The sequence below is a fragment of the Stylophora pistillata genome, chromosome 9 (assembly GCF_964205215.1).
Source record: "Stylophora pistillata chromosome 9, jaStyPist1.2, whole genome shotgun sequence".
Lineage (NCBI taxonomy): Eukaryota > Metazoa > Cnidaria > Anthozoa > Scleractinia > Pocilloporidae > Stylophora > Stylophora pistillata.
Window position 1 is genome coordinate 26,846,534 of NC_142527.1, and position 21,502 is coordinate 26,868,035.

Consider the following 21,502-nt stretch of genomic DNA (forward strand, 5'->3'; position numbering starts at 1 on the left):
TGGACCTGACTAACGTTATAAAAACGATCGAACTTGAAGAGTAGTCCACACCCCCAGGAATTGGTCCCATTGCGTTTTCTGAAACTGGTTTCGTCGATGGAGGCAGTCTTGTTTCCTTTAGTTCCGTGACCAATCAGCAACGGAAGAAGGACGTGCTCAATTCCACCCTGCTTTCTCAGTTGGCAGCAAACAAGAAGTACAACCGCTTCACTAACCCCAGTGATTGGTACGCGTTTTATAGGAAGGTGGCGTCGGAAGTCGGGTGGGTTACGCAAAGTTTCAAACCGTTCGAGAGATACGCTTCCAGTTTCCAAATGAATTTACGATCTCTGATGTTGTGATCAACGTCTTCCATGGCTAGAAATCTCGGACATGGGAAGATTGGAGCGTGACTTGACCTGCCAATCACAGAAGTTAAATCCGTGTACGCCGTTGGCTGGGAAGCAACACGCAATTCAGCGTGACTTCTGAACAAGATAGCGTCAAGTCCGTCAAGTCGGACGCGTGGGAAGAGATCCATCGGCTTTTTCGCGGATTTAAATAACGTTACTGTTGCTAACATTTGTAGAGAATTGAAGGCAAGGAGATGTACGGTGGATGGCGGGCGTTTTTTCGAGGTGGAAAGGGTAATTTCAAGCCGCCAAGGACAGCAAGTAAGTTTGTGATTCAGGTAAGCGAAACTCGTAAGGAAATCCCCGGAATGCAGGCCAAAAAAATTATCAATTTCGTTTTAAAGGGGATTATGCTATTAGTAAATTGATTCTCAATAATTATATTTTTTCTAAGACTTCTGCAAACATTAAGTTGGTTTAGAGAAATGGTCTGAAAAGGTAACTTTCGCTAATTATCAGTTTAGATATTCTCCTACAGAGAATGTTTTAATTCGTAGGTAGTGTGTCAGGAGAATTTCAATAAATCCTACGCTTCAATTGTGTTAAGCCGCAAACTACGCGTAATTTTGCGAGTATTTAATAGGAAACTGAAATATTTTTATTTTTTACTCTTAAGGGGAGAGAATATCTGGTGAAATGGAAGAATTTTAGTTCATTTGAGGCTTCATGGGAGCCTCAAGAGCATTTGAACCAGCTTTGTCTGAAGTAAACATTTTTGCAGTGTTTACCGTTCGTCGTGTTCCAGAATATGGCCTTGGAATTGGTTCTTGCTTATACTTTAGTGCATAATGGGTCATTTCGATTCTGTTAATCTGTATTTATTTTAATCATGAATAGATACTACAAGCATCCCAAGCCAGACAGGAATGTCATATTAAATGAAGTTTCCAGGCTTAGAGTGGCCATTGCTGCTTCTTTGAAAGCATCTAAACAAAGGAAGCAAGTGACTATAGAGTTCAGAGAAGATGTATTTCAACATTTTTTTGGAAAGAAGGGAGTGATAAATGGACAGTGGAAACTTTTAGCACAAGAAGAATTTTCTCCATCATTTTTCCTCCTAATTGGCATTGTTTACTTGACCTTCACGGGCAGGGAACAAAAGTTTTGTTCCCAATGAAGATAAGACATTTTATTTCATGGTCAACCAAAAACTATCATATAAGAGAAGGTATGATCACTGAATCAACAAGGGCTTTTCAAGAAAAGATAACCGTGGACTTTATTAAAGTTGCTGCCTAAAGTAATGTGCAGTATAAATTTAGCAGCAAATACATTCAGAAACTTGAAATTGTACATTCGAAAAAATAAATCATTTTCAAGACTTGAAATGTTATTCTCAGGCAATGTAACCCACAGCAATGATACTATATTGCTTTTCTTAATATTAACTTCAGTATACAAAAGATCTGTTCAGTTATTCCTTATCTGTTTTTGGTTCTTTTAAACTTTTTAGTGGTAGCACCAGCTTTCCTTTTTGTGCTTGCATGCTTTCTCTTATTGCTGGTTGAATTCCTGCCAGAATTTTGTGAATTGACAGTTGAGGTCATCCCATTACTGTGATTGCTGTTGAGAGAGGTGCTTTCAGTTGCTTGCACATTTTGGGACCTGACACATTGTCTCTTTTTATTACACATCAAATCTTTTTTCCAGTACTCCAGAAATCCTCATTTTGTTTGTTGTATTTTCTTTTTCTCCTCTCTCTGTGGCTCAACTGTGCAAGGCGGTGCTCTGCTCTGATGACATCTGCTGGGCTATCCCAGTTTCTTGATTTGTGAAGGGCAACTGCTCTTGCCACATCATTATTTTTTTCTACGCCTGTGTAAAGGGAAACCAGTTAAGTTAGTTTATTGGTATTGTTTCACTGGCCATACATGTAGTTTGTTCTAAATTAAAATAGCCAGTGACACTGACAGTACCTTGGCCACTGAAGTGTTTTACACTACCAAATCTGTCGATGACATCTTGCAAGTGATATGCAGCAGCATGCATATAAGGCGTCACATTCCTGTTTGCATACCCCTTACAGGAATTTGCAAGCGACAGAAAAAGTTTGATCCATTCTCTTATCTGCAGAATAAGGTTATACTTTTCTTTGGAATGAAGCATTTAGCAGAAATCTGTTTGGAAACATTAGCCAAACATAATAATTGTATCATATTGGACCTACCCTACCTTTGCTCCACATTTTTCTCATTGCTCTGGCAACAATGATGATACTGTGTGGAAATAAATGTCTGCAAAGTCCTTTGAGGAAAGTGGATAAAATTTTAGAACTTGGATGTGCTGAGGATTAATTGTTTTAAAAACATTAAAAATGTCCAATACTACGTGTATATTAAGATCATAAACCAACAATAACTGGGGAATATTAGGTCGCGAGGTGCATTTAGACCAATCGCACACAAGTAGAAGGATTTGATGGATTATATGTAGGGCTCAGAAAAATACCCTCCATATTTTAATAACGGTCTGGGCAGTATTACGGTGGATGGAATCCTTTGAGCTCTCCAATTTTGCAGGAAGATTTTTGAGTAATTTTTTTCTTTCATCCCCCATCAGAGACGTCCAATCCATTTTACCCATCCTCTTTTCCCTTAAGCTCCCAGTTAGACGAATGGTCGTAACTCGCAAGCGTTCTTTCATTCGTTTGGAATCTCTTTTAATTCTCAGAACAGTTCCAGGTATAATGTCGTTAAGCAAGTCGATGTGGTTTTTCTCGGAGTCCTTTAAACTTGCCCACTGCAACAGTATAGTGTTTCGGATAGCCATCCTGTACACAACTTGATCACCAGCAATTGCTTGTTTTACAACATAGTCCAGATGTTTGTAGTTAAGGTGTTGTGAAGAAACTGTTCCATTTATAAGCACATTCACCTCCTCTTTTGATAAAGTTTTGTCAGGCATTTCACTGTATAATAATGCAGGTGATGCTGAAATCTTGTTGCCCAGAAAATAATTAATATCTTGGGATCCGGAAATCGGGCTCTCCTGATGCTGAAATTTGCATATTCAAAATAACTCGTTGTGTTGCTGGGTGACCTTTAAGTTTCGCGCCGCGTTTTCGCGCCATCAGGAGAGTCCAGCCTCAGATCCCCCAGGTTTTAAATTTCCGGGCAATAAGATAAAAAGAGACTGGAAGAAAGAAAGCCGGGTTACCGTAAAGAAAGCCAGGTTACCCGGGGAGATTGAAAACAACATGTTTGATCAAAGAAATAGCAAAGAAGTGTGCTACTTTTATGGTGGATTTCGCCGCACGGTTCCGTAGGAATATCATCATTCCTCGACCAGAAAATATCACAATTTCAGAGAAACAAGACCTAAAAACGCAATGGATATGAAGACCTGAGAAATATGATTTACTGTGTCTTGAAGTGTGGCTTCGACGCTTTTAAAATCGCAGTGAACAAAGTTGTTACACTCCAAAGATTTCCGGCGAAAGGACATCTACGGAGAGCTGGTGATGTTGTTCTTGCACTGCCGCCATACTGTTACTACATAGCATCATCTGTACTGTTAATCTTGAAGAAACGCAACGATTACGATGTGGAAGCCGACAATGTTCTAAGAATATTTTGGGTCTCGGGTCGTACTAAATAACTGTCAGTGAACATTTGAGACTTTGCAATGGAGTAAGGAGGTAACTGGGATTTTAAATCTATTTTCTCAGTTAAGTCTCTAAGTCGTGAGGAGTTGCGTGACTCGCTTTTGCTCATTCTGGACCATTCAACTGCGCGTACGTGTCCGAGATTTCTAGCCATGCAGTGGGGCCTTAAAAGTTGACGAGGGTGAGAAGAGGGCTTTGAAAGACACAATCGAGAGTTTAGAGAAATCCAAAAGTGCGTTAACCCTTTTCGAATCCAACAGCATTGAGAGCAATCGTGGTAACTTCCAGATTTTGGCATGCACAGTTGACAAGAACGAGCAGGTTAGCGTTTCCCACCTTGGTTGCTATTTTCAGTCCACAGAAATAAAAGACAACTATTTCTTCGCGAAGAGGGAAAAGCAGGACATAACATTGCAGATGTCTGCCGAAGTCCTCATTTTAAAGGAAGATGTTTACGACCAAGTTCGCGAAGAAGTCAATCAGAAACTGGGCAACAGAGTCACGCGCTTCCTTTCGCATCTCAACCTATAAATGGTCTCGGTGCATACGAAGAGCTGAACATTATTGTCTACGTTTTTTATTCAGGACGGATATAATTTGCGAATTGATAGTGAATGAGACTTTACCTCTGTCAATCTACGTTACCCTTGTCCCTCTTATCCGTTTCGTTCGTTGAAAATTGCTCTTTTGTAATCAGGACATATACCTGAAAAGTGCTCATCAGCAACTTTTAATTCCCTTTAACAAAGTAGCTGTTAGAAATTGTTTGTTATCGTAGTTATGTTAGTTTACTTGACACCGAGACCTCGAAGGATATCTTGACAACTGAAAAGGTCGTGGTATAATCATAATGTCTAAGTGTAGGCCATGTTTTTCTGTGAACACCTGGGTTTGGTTCGCTATGCGTCTTTAATCGATTCCTTTATAGCTAAGCTTTGACATTTTGTAAACTACACGTAGAAAAATCATAATTTGGAATCAATTTAATAGCAGGGCAAATGCATTAACTTGATAAGGAAGCTATGATTATATATCTTAAGCCTACTGGGAAAATGTTTTACTATTATAGTTAATGGGCTGAGAAATGTAACAGAAGCAATAAAATGCTTTGGTGAGGGAAATAAGTAAATATACGTGGAGATGGAAATATTTTCACAAAGACCGGATATCGTGATTTTTAATGTACTGCTTGACCTATAGGATGTCAGTTTACAATGCTGGTAAATGTTTTGGCCGATTTGGCGGTGGATTCATGTTGACTTCACACTAATCAGTCCCGACCCCCTAAACTGATGGCGATCCGAATGTAAATGCTTATAAGGTGATGTTTTTCCTTTTGACAGTATTTCCTTGAGTTGAAACGCAAAATATACTGGAGATATGTCGACCTCGTTGATTTCGTCATTCATTGTTATATGAAGTGGCGTAGCAGAGAGGCTTGTTATTCTGGCTAGGTAAGGGACTTTTCTTACAATACGTTCCTTGAAAGTTTGGAAATCGTATTCCAAAAGCTCCTCCTCCCCTATGAAAAAGGCAGTGATACGCTTGGAAGAATATTAGTCATAGATGACCTTCATTTGCACTAAACACATATTTGCACGGGCGTCAAGTGTTCAGCACAAACCTGAAAGGATGACTAATTTTGTCAAACCTGCACACCATGTGAACATGATTTGCCAAGTTTGTTTGACAAACATTCATAGTTTCGTGCTCCAAACGAAACATTTTCATTGGTCCCATCGTCACAGTTGTCTGCATGGGAAACTGTCTCGTTTGAAAAATAAACATACATGAAAAAACGTTCATGCTTCACGGTTGAACGCAAATGGTAGTATCTAACTGAAAGGAAAAAAAACAAACCCCTTTGACGTTGACCTCAGCATTGTGAAGACATTACGCGGAAGTCAAGCACACATTCGAAATCATGAGTTCCTTGCGAAAACATTTGGACTTCTAGGTAGGTTTACTCAGTAATTTCCCTCATCAACTGAAGCATGTTATTACATATTGAGTCTAACACTCATCGAGTTACCATTAAATTAATTATATTTTTCATAATGATTCCAGTAATGGAAAAAACATTGTACTTGCTGGTGATGGGATGGTCTGAGTGCCCCAATGTCTTTGCAGAATCAATAGTCGTAGTGATAAGGAAAACAGCACGGTAGTCTTCTTTATTGAAAATATGCTATACGATACTTGGATAGCATCTTTGTTCCTTTGAAGGAATTAATGATCAAATGGAATGTATAAAGAATAATCGAGATAACATGACGAGCTTTGCGCACCGAAAAAATTTATGCAAATTAGGCTTAGCCGGATCTGAGTTCCGCCTGGCAATTATTAACTGTAAGACAAGACCTCAGTTCGCGCCCACAGCACGTTCAAGGTGTTGCGGATGAGGTTTCTGTAATTACTTTTTGGCACTTTTCGGCGTCAAAATTGCATGGTTTGGGTAACCCATGCAAAACCTTTAAGCCGTCCTTTCTTGTCATAACACGAATGTTTTCCAGAAAGGGACACGCGGTAATGTCGGCGTCACTCGCGTGCAGGCATTTTCCAGGTTAAACTCACGCGTGGAATGAAGTCATGTTTACTTTAGCGTTTTTTTTAATGCGCACAAAGTAAGCCAAAGAAATTTTACAGTTAAACTTAAAGATCGGAATATTTTGTGCTGAAGATGATAAATGATCGACGCTGAACTAAATTATACGTTGAAGAAAAGACAAATCAACATAACATATAAAAGGGAATTTGGAAAAATACGAATTTGCGGAAACCCAGAAAATCTTCGATTTTGAAGGGAGGATTTATTTTTCGGAGAAACGTTTTGTTGGTTACATACTGGAGAGAAGACAACGTGAAGCGAAATTATAACTTGTTTTAATCTAAATAGAGGTATTTTACACTGTAAACACTCGTAGAACGTGCTTACCAATAACAAGAACGTTTGAAATTACTAAATATACACTGATTTGGTCGTTGACATACTGGTGAGAAGAAAATAAAAGCGCATTTACTACGCACTAAAAGTTAAATGGGAGAAATACTCATTTTTTAAAGAAGCCAGCCGAGAGAAAATAAATTAGAAGATAACCATATATATAACTGAAAATGTACCTATATCTAATATGTTCAGAGTGCCTCTGATAGTTCCTTTAAGGAGGGGCGTTCTGCAGGCTCTTCGCAAAGAGCAGTTCTGGCCACCTTTAAAGATTTCGCTGTCGCTGTTGGGAGCAAATCCAACACTGCCAAAACTATTTTCCCTAAAGAAAATATGTCCGATTGGGCACTCTGCCTGCCACTTCCGTTTACAATTTCGGGGGCAATGTGAGGATACTTTTCTCGATATCTCATCTGTTGGTTGATGGACATGGACATAGCCGGCTTGGGATCTGACGAGAAGCGAGCTTTCCCAAAATCGATAACAACAGGATTCCACTCCTCTCCTCGTTGCTCCATTACCACGTTATTGCTCTTCACGTCATTGTGAAGAATAGCACACGAATGAACGTGGTTCAATGCCTCAATAAGATTTTTTAAAATTCCAAGCCAAGTAGGCTTTTCCAGTTTTTCTTTCTTAATGGCTTTGTACAGAGTGAGGCCTTTGTTTTGAACACCGTGGAATTTCGTAACAAGTCGATAGGGCTCGCTCTTGGTTACGATGCCAAAGAGTAGAGGGACACCACGGTGATCTTCCAGGTGTTTGATCATCGTCGCTTCGTGGCATACTTCGCTTCTTAGATCGACGTTCTTTCTCTTGTTAAATTCCTTGACAGCTACTACCACATCCCTGTAATAGGCTAAGTAGCAACTGCCAAATGTCCCAGCGCCAAGAAACTTCGTCGTCCTCACGACTAGCGATGGGTCTATCTCTCTGAGCTTTCGCCGCTCCTTATCTTCGTTGAGCTTCTTTTCCGCCGCTAACTTTTTCATCGCTTTCTTTGCGGCTTTTTTTTTGCCTCCACCTCTTTCGTGCTTCCTTTCTGATCTTTTTCAACTTATCTTTGTCCTTCACTGCCTCGCGTTTGTTCCTGGCCATTGCACAACACTTTTACCAGGTACACAATCAAGAGAAGTAATCGACAGAAAAGGAGACTGAAATGCCAATTTTCGAAGGCGTCGCAGGTGATCACACTAGCGCAGATATCAGAGCGCTATTGATGAAATCCTAGAAATGTTGCGTAAGTCGAAAAACCTCCGGAAGACGAGGTGTGAAAGACCTCCTTACAATGAAAAACGATCTATTGTGCTCTTTGAGTACAGTAGCAGTTTCAACGCTTGTCCATATTCAGCGCTTATCTCAAACATGGCATCTCTAGCTATTTACAAGACACGCTGCGACATATGCTCATCGATGTTCAACACAACAACTGCGCTACTGAGACATAGAGAATCGAAACATCGCATTGCTGCGCTCAAGGCAGAGTGGGCTACATTTGTCAAGTTGTACAATGGACAACAGATCGTACAGCCTCCCGCAAGAATAAGGACAAGGTCTATCAATTACAAACAATGGATAAGTGGCATTGTAGAAAGTCTTAATTCGTCCCTACATCCAAAAGCCGCTGGTATGTAATTTTTCTCTTTTCCGCTCTTATCACGCGCAAATAGCTGTCAAAATCAAGTTTAATTAGTAATGTGCAGTCAAAATGCCACGTCGCTCAACAAGTTTTAAGTTAAACCAGCGTCCAGTCAGGCGCTTCCGACTAAATAATTTAGAAGGGAACGATAAAGCTAACTGATTTAATATCTTCTCAAGAACATGTCCAAGTTGCAGAAATTAAAAAACCGTAGAAATTGAAAATGTTAAGAATTGGTGGTTCGTGTTAAAAATTGAGGAACACTTCTCATTTGGGATGTAGAGCATTGTCACTTTGCGCTGCCGGGTTGTTCACTGTGACTTACTCATTACTTTTATTACGTGTTCGCGCTTTTCTTCGACGAAATTGGGGACATAGGAGAAATTCACCCCTAAAAGAAAAATAATCATGGGCTCTTCTCGAAATTGGACACCAGTAATAACTGCGTACGAATGGTTGCGTACGACGCGAAGTTGCAGACTTTTTTTTTCTCTTTTCACAGTCAGGAAAATAATTCTGGTGTTGTACAGCGCGATTGTTACCATTACCTTGTCAAAAGACCTGCTTGTCTTAGATTTTAATACTATGGGAAGGTTTTCGAGGGATACCAATAACACGTGCAATTATGTGATTTAAAAATAACTCAGGTTTACGTTTAAAAAGAGCAAATCACTTAGAACATTTTACGACAAAAATAATCTAACTTTTGTTAATCATTTTGGTTTCAGGGAAATGGTGTCGAGTTGAAAGATATTATGTTCCTGAAACGTATATCCAAGCTTTGTTGGCAAGGATGCCAAATGCTTTTCTAAACAGTGCGAGAGAAAAACGGCATTTGCGGCCCCCTGTATGGAGAGAAAAATCCAAAGTTTTTCACTACAGGGATCATGAGGTCAATGATGTTATTTCTGCCCTGAGCCAAAGTTCTGTACCATTACAGTTAAAGAAAAGCTATCGGGGGGATACGGAAGTTAATGCGAGTAATGAGTTGTTAAACGCTCACCAAGCTTTACAGGCGGCCAAGGAAAGAGCAAGGGGCAAGAAATCAAGCACGATTCCCACCCAGCACATTGAAATTGTTGTTGGGAATGGAGAGGGAAGAGCAACCAGAGAATTTGAAGTAATTTGGTGGCCTGATCTTTTTTCAGGCACTAGACATGGGAAACTGACCCTGCGATTTTATGTTTCTAAAGTAATACTTTGATTTAGTGTAATAATAGCCTGCACCATGTTTTTAAAACATTTTCAATAATGTCTAATACAGTCTAGTTGACTTGTTCACCATGTTTCCGTAAATTTGGTGGCTGTTTCTTCGCAGTCTTTATCAGTTTGTTTAAAAAAAAAACCATAAATGGTGTTTTTCTTTCTTTAGAGAAACAAACTTGTCTGTAGAAAGCTAAAATTAAACCCGGAATACAGCAGAATGAATCTTTAATGCTTGCACAATTCATGTCTAGCTGGGCACACTATATTCTGATGCACTTCATTCTGCTGCAACCAAATTCACTGGATAAAAAAAAAAAATAAAAACATGTAAAAAATATTGGAGGGATAATATCTGGGGACTTTCACTATTTCTATGGTCATCAGGAATGACAGAATAAAGCAGTAACTGTTCACAGAATTCTTAGTTCACTTAACTGAAAGAATGATGAGTTGGAGGGAACTACACCTTTTTTTCCAAGCATCTCTAGTAATTCATGATGGAAATAATAATAACAACATTGATAACAATAATAATAATAATTGTTTATTAGTTATAATGATAATCATTATGACTATAATTCCTATAATTATTTCCATTAAAATAATAATTATTATTATCATTTATATTATTATCATTATGATTATTATCATTATGATTATTATCATTATCATTATTTCAATGTTTATCTATGAACTAAATGGTGTTTTTGATAGTCTGGCTGAGTGATTATCTAAGTGATTGAAACTGGGGCAAAATAAACTCGAGAATAGACAGGAAAACACCAAAATCTTTTCAGGACTGCATTTCTTGAGTTGGCTCACTGTCAAAGGTTTTGGGACTTCATTAAGCTAGTGCTATCTGTAGTGGACCCTGTATCAAACAGAGAAGAATAGCAGCTGAATTAGTAATAAGAATATATAAGGACAATGATAGCATTGATTGACCAAAGTGACTATGATTAATAACAGGTGATAGCTAGGTGACAAACAGTGAAAGCAACACACTTTTCAAAACAAAAAGAGCAAGCTAATACTGCAATCAGATAAAAATACCTGTCCATAAAGGACTAACAACATAGAGCAGAAAAAAAATAGGGACTGGTTCTGCCATCAGATATCAACAGTCCATGAACTGACCACCCAAGAGAAACAGAACAAGTTGGTGGTTCTGCCATCAGATAACAACAGCCCATAATGGACTGACTACCCAAGAGAAACAGATCCACCTATTAGTTCTGCCATCAGATAACAACAGTCCATGGACCAACTACCCAAGAGAAACAGAACCAGGCAGGTGGTTTTAAATTAGAAAACAACTATTTAAGAGAAAGCCCTCTGTACAACGTGTCACAGAAACTTTTTGCATTTTAACAATTTACTGAAGAGATAAACCATCAGAAACACTTGAATTTCTATTTGGGGGGGGGGGGGAGGGGGAGGAATTAAATGGTAGTCTACTTGCCTCAGCATGCCATCCTCATTGAGCAACCTATTTCATTTCAAAGTGATGAACACAATCATAAAGATAACAATAATGATAATAATAACAATAACAAAAACATTAATAATAATCATAATTATAATAATCATAACAATAACAACAATGACAAAGTCCGTGTTAGTCTGGCCTCTACCCTGCAGAAAATACAGCTCACCGACCGAAGCTGAATTCTGTGTAAGAATTGTATTGCAATTGGTCATTGAGGCACTCAAGCCACCTCACCACGACAAGGTACGGACACTGAGGTGGAAAAAAGGGGTCTGTACCACTGCCTTCAGATAACAACAGTCCACAATGAACTGACTACCCAAGAGAGACAGAAGTGGTTGACATGTTATGCCAAAAAAAAAATAATAAAAATTATAAAAAAAAGATAGTTCTGCCATCAGATAACAACAGCCCACAATGGACTGACTACCCAAGAGAAACAGAACTGGTTTGTAGATACCAATCAAAGTTTATGTAAAAAATAATAAAAAAACAAAAACAAAACAAAACAAAGTAAAGCAAACAAAAGCGAAAAAAATAGAGCACAAATTAAATAACAATTAAATATTAAAAATAGTTCTGCCATCAGATAACAACAGACAGTGATAGTCTGACTACCCAAGAGAAACAGAACTGGTAAGTATAAAACAATCATGGTTTATAAAAGACTAGAACAAAAACAATAACAAACACAAAAAGAAAACAAACCAAAAAGTAATTTTCAAATTTTTTGTAACAGTTCTGCTATAAGATGACAACAGGCAGTCAGCCGATGGACTGACAACACAAGAGAAACAGAGGTGGCTTTAGGGTAGAATAGGTTGTGCACTAAGTCTCTAATGGCCAGGACTTCCAGCTTGGTCTCTCCACTTCAGAATCTGAAGCATCAAGTCTTTCCTGTGCACATCCATATTACAGTACTGCCATTGAAAGTTGTTAATGGACAAGGCACCATCAAATAATATATCTTTTGCTGCCATTATCACCCCAATACCACAACTTCCAACACCAATCATCCTAGAATCAACTGCTGTCTGACATGGCATACTAAAACGCTTAAATCTGTGACAATTGTGCCAAAACTTTGTTTGAAGAGCAGCATGACAGGGGTATATTTCTAAGAGCAATTCTAATGATCTTTTGACTGAGGAAAGGGCTATGGGAGGTGCAGTGGACTTCATTCCATCATCAAAATACATCTCTCTGCTGACTAGATCCACAAAAATCAATCCCCAGTGGTTGGGCAGGTAGACTGGCACCAATATTTGCTGGAGGTCATTGGCTTGTTTCAGCAGCTCTACAGTTTCTCTCAACTTCTGCCTTTGGAATTCTTTGTCATTTGACCTCATCCAATCATAAAACTCACTTGGAAAGAAGACAGTGAAACCCTTTCCAATTTCTCTTGCCATGTCTAGAAACTTGCAAATGCAAATATCTATGACAAAACTGTCAATGTATCGCTCCTCAACAAGATCCAAAAATGAGGTGGAATCGAGGTTCTTACTACTATGCTCCAGTATTGGTTGAGTGGCTGAAACATTCCAAAGGGCATTTTGCATCTGTACAAGTTCTTCGGGGCTGCATTTCATCTGGAGGAGCCATAAGCCTCTGCAGATACTTTGTGATGGGTGTACACGATTACACAGAAACGCCGCAAGACAGATAAGGCATTTTCAGAGAACTGCCCGATACCTTCAATCTCGATGCCACTAGGATTCTTACCAGCTTTTCGTTCATTGTTCAAAATTGTGTGAGCCCTCTGGATGTCAACTTCACAAGGACGCTCTGCTAGACAGAAGGGATCTGAAAAGGGCAGCTTCTCATAAAATGGGTTCAATGCAGAGGGAGATCTGGATGTTAATGGAGGAATGAGGCTGTAAAGGGCAGCTACTTCAGCTCTTGTTGTGGCCTTAGCCATTGCAGCTTGAAGTGCACATTGCTGTGGTATTGTGAGATCATTATCATCATCTTCAATAAAAATAGAAGTGTCACCAACAAGCTTTGGGGATGTTTGGCTGATGATGGATGCAGAATCAGGATGTTCATAACTCTTTGAGTGTGTGGAGTCAGCAAAGTTGAGCACTGAAGTGGATGACGGGTAGATGTTAGACAAAGTTGAGTCACAAATATCAAATTTAATTCGTTTGGGTGCTGGCTGTAACGGATGAATATTGGCATGTGAACTAACATGAATTCTGGGATGACAGAGATGTTTGAGATCATCTTGTGGTTCTGGAATTTCTATGGAGAAATGCTTTTCCCAGGACTCATGACAGTATTCAAAAATTTCACATGTTTTGGAATCATCAACTTTAGTTCCATGATCTTTGTCAAAACAATAGGTTAAGTAGTCAGTTCCAAACATTTGCTCAAAAAGATCACTAAGAACAAACACCCACGATTTCTTTTCTTCAGTCCATGATTTTAAATCGTGACTTACACTTTTCCAACCACATCCGCGGTAGGAAAATGTTTTTTTTCCTAGGAAAAAAAAGGATTAATAACCTGAGTGCTAATTCTATGTTTCATCATAATTATTTTAAAAGTTCACAAAGAGTAAACTAAAAAACTCACTGAAACAGATATTAAAAACTATACCCACCTACATTAATACAATTCCGTGCTTCATAGAATGAGTACCTCAGGGATAGCAGCATAGTTGCATACCAGTGGGTGAGGATTTGATTCACTGGAAAGAAAAAGGTGAAATTTTGACAGGTTCTACTGTCATCTAAAGTAGATGTTCATTAACATGTGCATGTTTCATAATTGCATACCCATCAAAATAAATGTTAATTAACTTACAAGAATGGCCAGGCCCAGATGCATCATGGTTTAATTGTTGCCTTAGAATACAACTGGCGATGTAGCTTGTGGAGGACTCAAATCCTTGCCCTGAATACTTATAGAAAGAGCGGAATTGCCGAAGAAGCATAGCACTGTGGTCAACAACTAGGTGTCCATAGTCACCAGTGCCGAGATGAGAACCAAACAGCTTCTTTAGCAAAAATCCCCACTCCTTGCACTTAAATGAGAAGACCAAGAAGATAAATGTGGAAAAAGTATAAGACTAGCTAAAGGGGAATAAAGTATGGTAATTGGAGGCTAGCAGTTTTCCTGAGTGTGTAATTAAGAATTATCAATTTGCTGGTGTAAGCTGAGTGCATGAGTTTTAAACCAAAAGCTAACACATATAAAAGCAAATGTATGTAAGTAGATTAAAATGATTTTTAAGGCATCCTCATTTCAGATAATTAGAGCTCTTACATCCATATTTGAAGCAATGGAAAGGCAATCGTTCTTAATGGTAGAAAAAAGTCACCTTCACATCATGAATGTCAATCTGTTGTTCTTCATGGTCTTCAAAGACTCTCTCACGCATTGTAAGAGCAATTTCTCTCCAATCACAGCAAACCTAGTATAAAAGGTTTTAGGCAATCACCTTCAAGTTAGCTCAGATATGAATTGGCTGTTATTAGTATCTTACTGCATCAGGCAAACCTTTAAATAACATTTTCTGATGTGGATTTTAAACATAGTACTTTTCTCATTCATTTTTCATTTGTGAATAATTTAGGACAATTTTCTCAACTTACCTTTGAAAACATCTCAATTTGAAGTTCAGCTGCATATTTTGCAAAAGAACTAGAGGACATTTGAACTTCTGGCTGTATTTTTCTCCCTCTTTTCCTCTTTTTCTTGCCTGGCTCTTCACCATTTGACATTTCCTCCAACTTGAGGAATGCTGTTTCCACCTCATTTTGTTTTTTTTTCCAATACTTTTCAAGTTTAAGCAAAAAGGCTTTAAGCTCTGTGAGGAATGGACACAAGATTCACTTAATTTGAATAGTTATTACATGTGAATTAACACCACTGAAAGCACCAATGCAAGACAAACAACAAAGAAGAAACAAAAAGGACAACAAAATGGTACTCCAGGTTGTCAAAGCTCAATTTTAGAAATAAATTGGAGAAATATTGTAGTTCACTGTGTGACAATGCAACTATTGATAGCATCTACAGTGTATGAGGTGTACTAAAATTAAGTTATAGGGAAAAACGGCCTCATGCAGCAGCCTTTACCTTTCGTGTCATCAAGATTAACTGTTTCCTCTGTAGAGCCATAATCACGTATGTAAGTTCCCCTGTCAAATAGGTCACTCACAAACTGCAAATCAAAATGTTGCATTTCTCAATTGGCAAAAAATTTAAAAATTATCAGTTAGCAACTCCTTATGACAAGGTTTTTGAAACTCTATATTAAGCTTTATCTTATTTTCAAGGCATATATTTAATTTTGACAGATTCTCAGTGGATTCAATCACACCGCAATTCTAATGACCATTGAACTACTAGACTAAGTACATACGACTGAACTGCTGAAGCTAGTGTTCAAAAGGTTAATTGCATACCATTATGCGCTCTTCAAAGAAAGCAACATAGCTAAGAATGACATTTCTTGCAGCTCCAGGACATTCCATATAGTATTTGGTCACTTTCTCAAGGGGTAGTGATCTTTCGACGACATCTTCAAAATTCTGTAGAACTGTCCTTTCAGTAGAACCTGAAGAATAATCATTTCTAGAATATCCATCTGAGATTTTGGAGTAATGTACATGTTATGACACACACTGACAGCATGGTTAGCATAGAGTTGCAAAACTACATGGTATTTGTCAGGTAAAATATACCTTGACTATAAAAAAAACTGGTTGTTCAAATGAGTTTTATTGGCTATTTAATGCTTTGATCTGGCTATTACTGAGAAATACAGCTCTTCCATACTTTTAATATATACTGAATTAACTAATTCCTGATAAATTAGCACTGGCTGATGCTGATATAAGAAATAACTGCCCCAAGGTAAAAGATAACTATATATGCAAGTACAATAAATTAAATCAAGTACAAACACCATACCAGAAAAAGATGCCACTTGAATGTTTTGTCTAGTTATTTCTGTTTGCTGTCCTTTTCTTTCCTTGACCGTTACTCTTGGGAAGCCATGGCAATTTTCAGGACCATAATCAGACAAAATCTTGTTTAAATTATCAAGGCTACCAACCCGATATGCAAACAACCCCAATGAACCCAAAAGTTGTTCACAATTTCTCATCTCACAATGCAGAGAACAGAGATTAATGCTGCTTAATTCTTCCTCCAACAGGAAATTAAGATCATCTCGAAGGCCTGAACACCTATATAGAAAGAAAATAAAGAGAGTCAATTGGATCAGATTTGAAATGCATGAAAGATGTCTGATACCAATAAATTTTATTACAGGTATCTCACCTTCCAATGTTGGCTTTTGATCTTAGACAATCTAGACAGGTTTCATCTGCATCAACTCCCTGGCATGTACAGGCCTCAATTAAAATAAGTATTTAATTAAATTTCATTTCTTAGCTAATTTAATGCACTTTTACCAATGGATATAAATATTCAATTCTACAAAATAAAGTCATTGATAACTGTTTTTCACTACAGCCATGTACCACCTCAAATTTGGCTTGATACCATTCTACTTTCAGAGAACTTAACTGATCATAAGTCAATGGAATAATAAAAGCAAGGAAAGTATCAAGAGAAATATTTACCCTTATTGCATCACAAAATGCACAAAATTCCACACCATATCCTTTCCCACCAAGAAGGAAATCTTCATCATTTTTTTTGTTGAGTAGAAGCAGCAAGGCCTTGTAATCAAGAGTCACTGCAGAAACAGGAATTTAAGGAAATGATTACAGGATATACCATGAGAATTTAACTTTCTCTCCCCAAATGAAAATCACCTGTGAAAGAAATGTTGTACTTTTTGCCATCAACCCATATTCCATGTTTTTTGATGACATCTTTCTGATTATTGAGATTCTCAAGTAATTGCTTCAAATTTGACCTGATGAAAAAACAAAAATTAAAGAAAACAAGTTGAAAAAGCACATTATTAATGCCATTCCACTTCTCTGAATATTCTGGTATCTACTGCAAAAATATTGGCAATATTGTAAGTACACTTAGAATTCTTACTTATGTTTATTTTGAAGAGCATTTAAAGTCTCCTCTTCAAACCCAGTAAAATGCACCATTGTCGGCATGCATCAGCTTCTGATCTAATGCACATCTTATAATTTCTTTTTAATTCTTGTAAATGATTATAAATAATCATTGTAAAATTAGTAATTATAATTTTTGTTCACTGATCATTTGACCCAACTTATTTAAATCACCACTAACCTTTTCTCTTTACAGTTGCCAATTGCAAGGGGGTAAATGGACAATGCACTCTCAGAGCTTTTGTTTTTAAAATCAATAGGTGCCAGGCCTACAGCTACTTGGTCTTTACCTGAAATAAACAAATTCAAAAGTACCTCTACTTAACCTAGCAGGGATTATAGTTTCGTACTCAAGACTAACAACCCTCAAAGAATTTACTAAAATGAGAACACACCTCCAAGTGGGCGTCCATCTAGTTTAATGTTAAACTCTTTGTTTTCTGAGTCACATGAATGGAGGTGCTGCTCCCTTATTGCCCAGATGAGAACAGAATTTAGATGCACATTCCAAGCATCAAAATCTGCATTGTTGACCCTGGCAATTTGGAAAGTTTTCTGCACTGCAGAGAAGACTAGTTTCTTCAATGCTTTTATCTCATTTTTTGTTAGTAGCACAGGTGTGTCTCCAGCTCTCTATACAAAAAAATAATGAAACAGGTTTACATTAGCTGACACCTTGTAATTGGTAAAAAAAAAAGATTGACATCAGTTATGTTCAGAAATGCATATGAAAACATCCAATTAAAAGAAGTCTCCATAATTGGTTTGTGTATAGTGTTCAGATTTTCAAGCCACAAAACTGAATGAACAAATTTAATTTCCCCCTCATCGGAAATCCTTCGCTAATGTTAGATGTACTCATAAAATAATCAATGTGCTGCAGGTCTCATCAAGGTGCACACAATCATCCCCAAATTATGATTCCTCATGAAATTTAAAATTGAGCACTTATGAATTTTCTCAAAGACAACCCTGCAAAGGGCCGGTTTACTTTACAGGTAAGAAAAAAGTTCACATGATCGACAGCCCATTGACACAGAAACAAAGTAATGAAAATAAAATAAGTCACAAAAGAATTATATTGAATGAATGCAAAGCCTCTATGATTAGCAGCTCACCCCACTCTTTCCTAGTCTAGTCAGGTTCAGCAAAGTTTGCCATGCAGAATCTGGGAGTCTTGTTTGGAGCTTAAAAAACAACAGCTCCCAGTCTGGTACACGAATGCTTTGGAAGACATTTTCGAGTGTTTCTGGCAAAAGAAGCTCGGTCAGAACATTCTTGGAACCCTTTGATTTTGTAACTAGATCAACGACTTCTGAAATAATACCCTGTACTCTTTCCCTTTCCCCATCCGTTCCGTATAGGAAGCTGTTTCCAAGGACAGCTGCGATAGATTCATTGTACCTCTCAGAAACGTCGTCAAGGACAGCTCTTATCTCCCTGCACCTTTTAAGAATTTGTCGTTTCTTGTTTGTAGTTCCTAAATCAGATCGATTCTTAGTGTCCTCGATTGAACTGCACGAGGAACTGGACGAACTTAATGGAGTTGATGAGCAACATGGGGAATTAAAGGAAAAATTGTCGGACTCCATGCTCGATTCGAGATCGGAAATCCGTGTTTGAAGTTTCTTCAGTTCCTCTTCAAGGGAATTTACCCTGGCTGATCTATCGACAAGCAAAGAAGCGAACTCTTCCGAGTCTTGACTGAGCTTGGCGCCAAAAGATGAATTTTTCGCGCACTCGAGCTCAAAGTCTAGTGTGGCGGAGTTCACCAAATTTATGATAGCCATAAATCCCGCAGAATTAATAAGTTCGTCGGGGATTGTTCTATTACGAAGAAGACCAGCTACTAGACCGAACGTGGACACAACAGAAACGAATTCGGGAATCCTGTCCAACTCTACGACTCCGTTCGATGATTTGGCGGGCTGAAGTTCCCGCGCAGCCACACTATGGATTTCGTCGGGAAATATCTTAAATACGTCGCGTTTGAAAAATTTACGCGCAGGAACGCCACATACCTCTTTCGAAAGGAGATACCAATGCTTGCAAGGGTCAAGTGTGGTACTTGTGACCCTGCAAAGAATCTGAGTAATTATGTCAGCCGGGGGTAAGGCGCACGTCGACAATCCGACTGCCTCCATGACTTCACTTCGAATGGTTTCGAAATCGAAAACATGATACTTTTCAACTTTGAAAATCCCGCCGAAGTTTACTATTATAATATTAGTAAGAATTTAACCAGGATACGTAGCCAAGTCGTACGATCGCCACAGGTCTCGTACGAAAACAATAGGATCGTGTACTATGATCATAAAGCGTGAACTGTGGTCGATTCATTAAATAACGCGTACTGGAAATTAGATACGGTTGTTACTCAGGTCGTTCGACTGTCATGGAAGTGTTAGGAATTTATTTATTAAATGTAAATTATTTTTTTTATTCTCTTAGGATCAGTGTAGTTCGTGATTATTTGTATCTGTTACGTAATTTTTATTCTTCACTTGTGTAAACTGTTGTGTAATTAACCTTTATTGTGTATATCAAATAGTTTTCTTCATTCTTTTCGGGCACCTTGCGTCCATGAGTATTTAAGGATTTGGGTGGTTTGGTACGGTGTGGTTTTTTTTTGAAGAAGTGAGGTGAAGGTTTGTGAGTTACGAGCGAAGAGCGTGGAAAAATTTGAGTCGACGGAGACTCGGCACAGTATCATTTCTGAGAAATTCATTCAGAACAATCGTTCCATTTCACGGTAGAAAACCATTTGCGGGGGAACGGGTGTGCAAAGAATCTACCAGACTGTGAGCTAAAGGAAGAAGAGATAGTAACTAATTCAATAACAAGTCTGAGCGAGTCAAGTTACGAGAAGTAAAAAGTTGAAAACTGCAAAGTTGTCAGAAGACGAAGCAAAGTTGAAACGAAGGAAACGAGCAAAGTTGAGAACTGGTGAGACAGGAACCTGGTTGGAGAAACGGGAGTTTGGTTTGTCAGGGCACTGTTTGTTGGTGGAGCGTGGTGATTTGTGGACAAGAGAAGAACACGGACGCGGGCGTAAGGTGAAACCCAACCGAACTGAACTAAAAAAAAAACCTTTTTTTTATCTTAATAGTAATAATCTTGTAAATAGTTTTAGTGTACTGTAGTTTAAGTTAGCGTATTCCTGTAAATTAATTAGATCATTGTATTATCGTTATTGTTAGTCGCTTTATTGGTTTAATTAGCATAATAAATATCTCTAGGCCTACGTTTAGTTGTATTGTGGCGTGTGTTCTCGGGCTCGTTTATGTTCTGTGTTTTGTTTGTGTTAGGGGGCACCCACCTTTGTGGCGCGGATTCGTCACATCGACACATGAAAATAACGATATCTTTTGTTGCTTTTTCATGGCAAACCAAGCGAAAGAATCATACATAAATAATTGAAACAGGTATTGCCTCTTCTGTGAAAAGAAAGGGTCGTAGAAAGACTACGTGATTAGCAATGTCATAATAATAAGGAAACAGGCAGAATCACAAAGAAAGTAGTATTTTATTGGGCATCACGCATAGCAAATTTTATATTTCATGACTCTGATTTTCATCGCTATCAGATGACCACGCGTTAACTCGCACGCAATCGCTTATCTCTCGTGGATTCGTGGGCGCTAAGTCTATGTAATTACATCGTGGTGTGATTGATGTGATGACATCCACCCAACGCCTTCTTCCCCAAACCTCGGCATCAGTTTACGATGCCTGCTGTGAATTTTTTTCTTGAGCAAAGCTCGTCATGATACATAAGCGTTATGAGACTAAGCGATACGTGCACAATACACTTCATGATATGATGCTGAAGTTATTGCATGGGTATAAAAGCCATGTATAGGTGGGCATTACAAGTGTTATGTTGTTGTTTGGTTCACTTGGAAAAATCAAAGTCCTTTACCGTTGATCCCAGCATTGTGAAGACATCTTGTACAGGTCAAGTAATACATTGGAAATCACGAGTTCTGGGTCTAAAAATATTTCACCAGGCATTTTAATGCATCTCAATCTTTCAAGTGCATTTCTTAGTCTATCATGGAAAAATATCATACTAGTGGGTTCAAGTTGGATAATCATTGGTTCCTAAGTTATTGCAGCTTCGCCGCTATTACATTAATTCCAAAAATGATGTATCTAAAGCAAAAAGTTTTTTC

At 38.2% G+C, this 21,502-nt stretch overlaps 2 protein-coding genes and 1 pseudogene across 2 annotated transcripts in view; 1 reads left to right on the forward strand and 2 right to left on the reverse strand.

The window, feature by feature from the left end:
• Positions 1-21,502, forward strand: part of LOC148724106 (cathepsin O-like) — a 74,166-nt gene that overhangs the window by 24,468 nt on the left and 28,196 nt on the right. The window lies entirely within an intron of this gene.
• LOC111321773 (uncharacterized) lies at positions 6,858-8,791 on the reverse strand. Its single transcript, XM_022924740.2, is given in 2 exon segments — positions 6,858-7,956; positions 7,958-8,791. Coding segments are annotated over 2 exon segments (906 nt in total). The 5' UTR covers positions 8,039-8,791; the 3' UTR covers positions 6,858-7,131.
• LOC148724109 (uncharacterized) lies at positions 10,308-19,635 on the reverse strand (annotated as a pseudogene).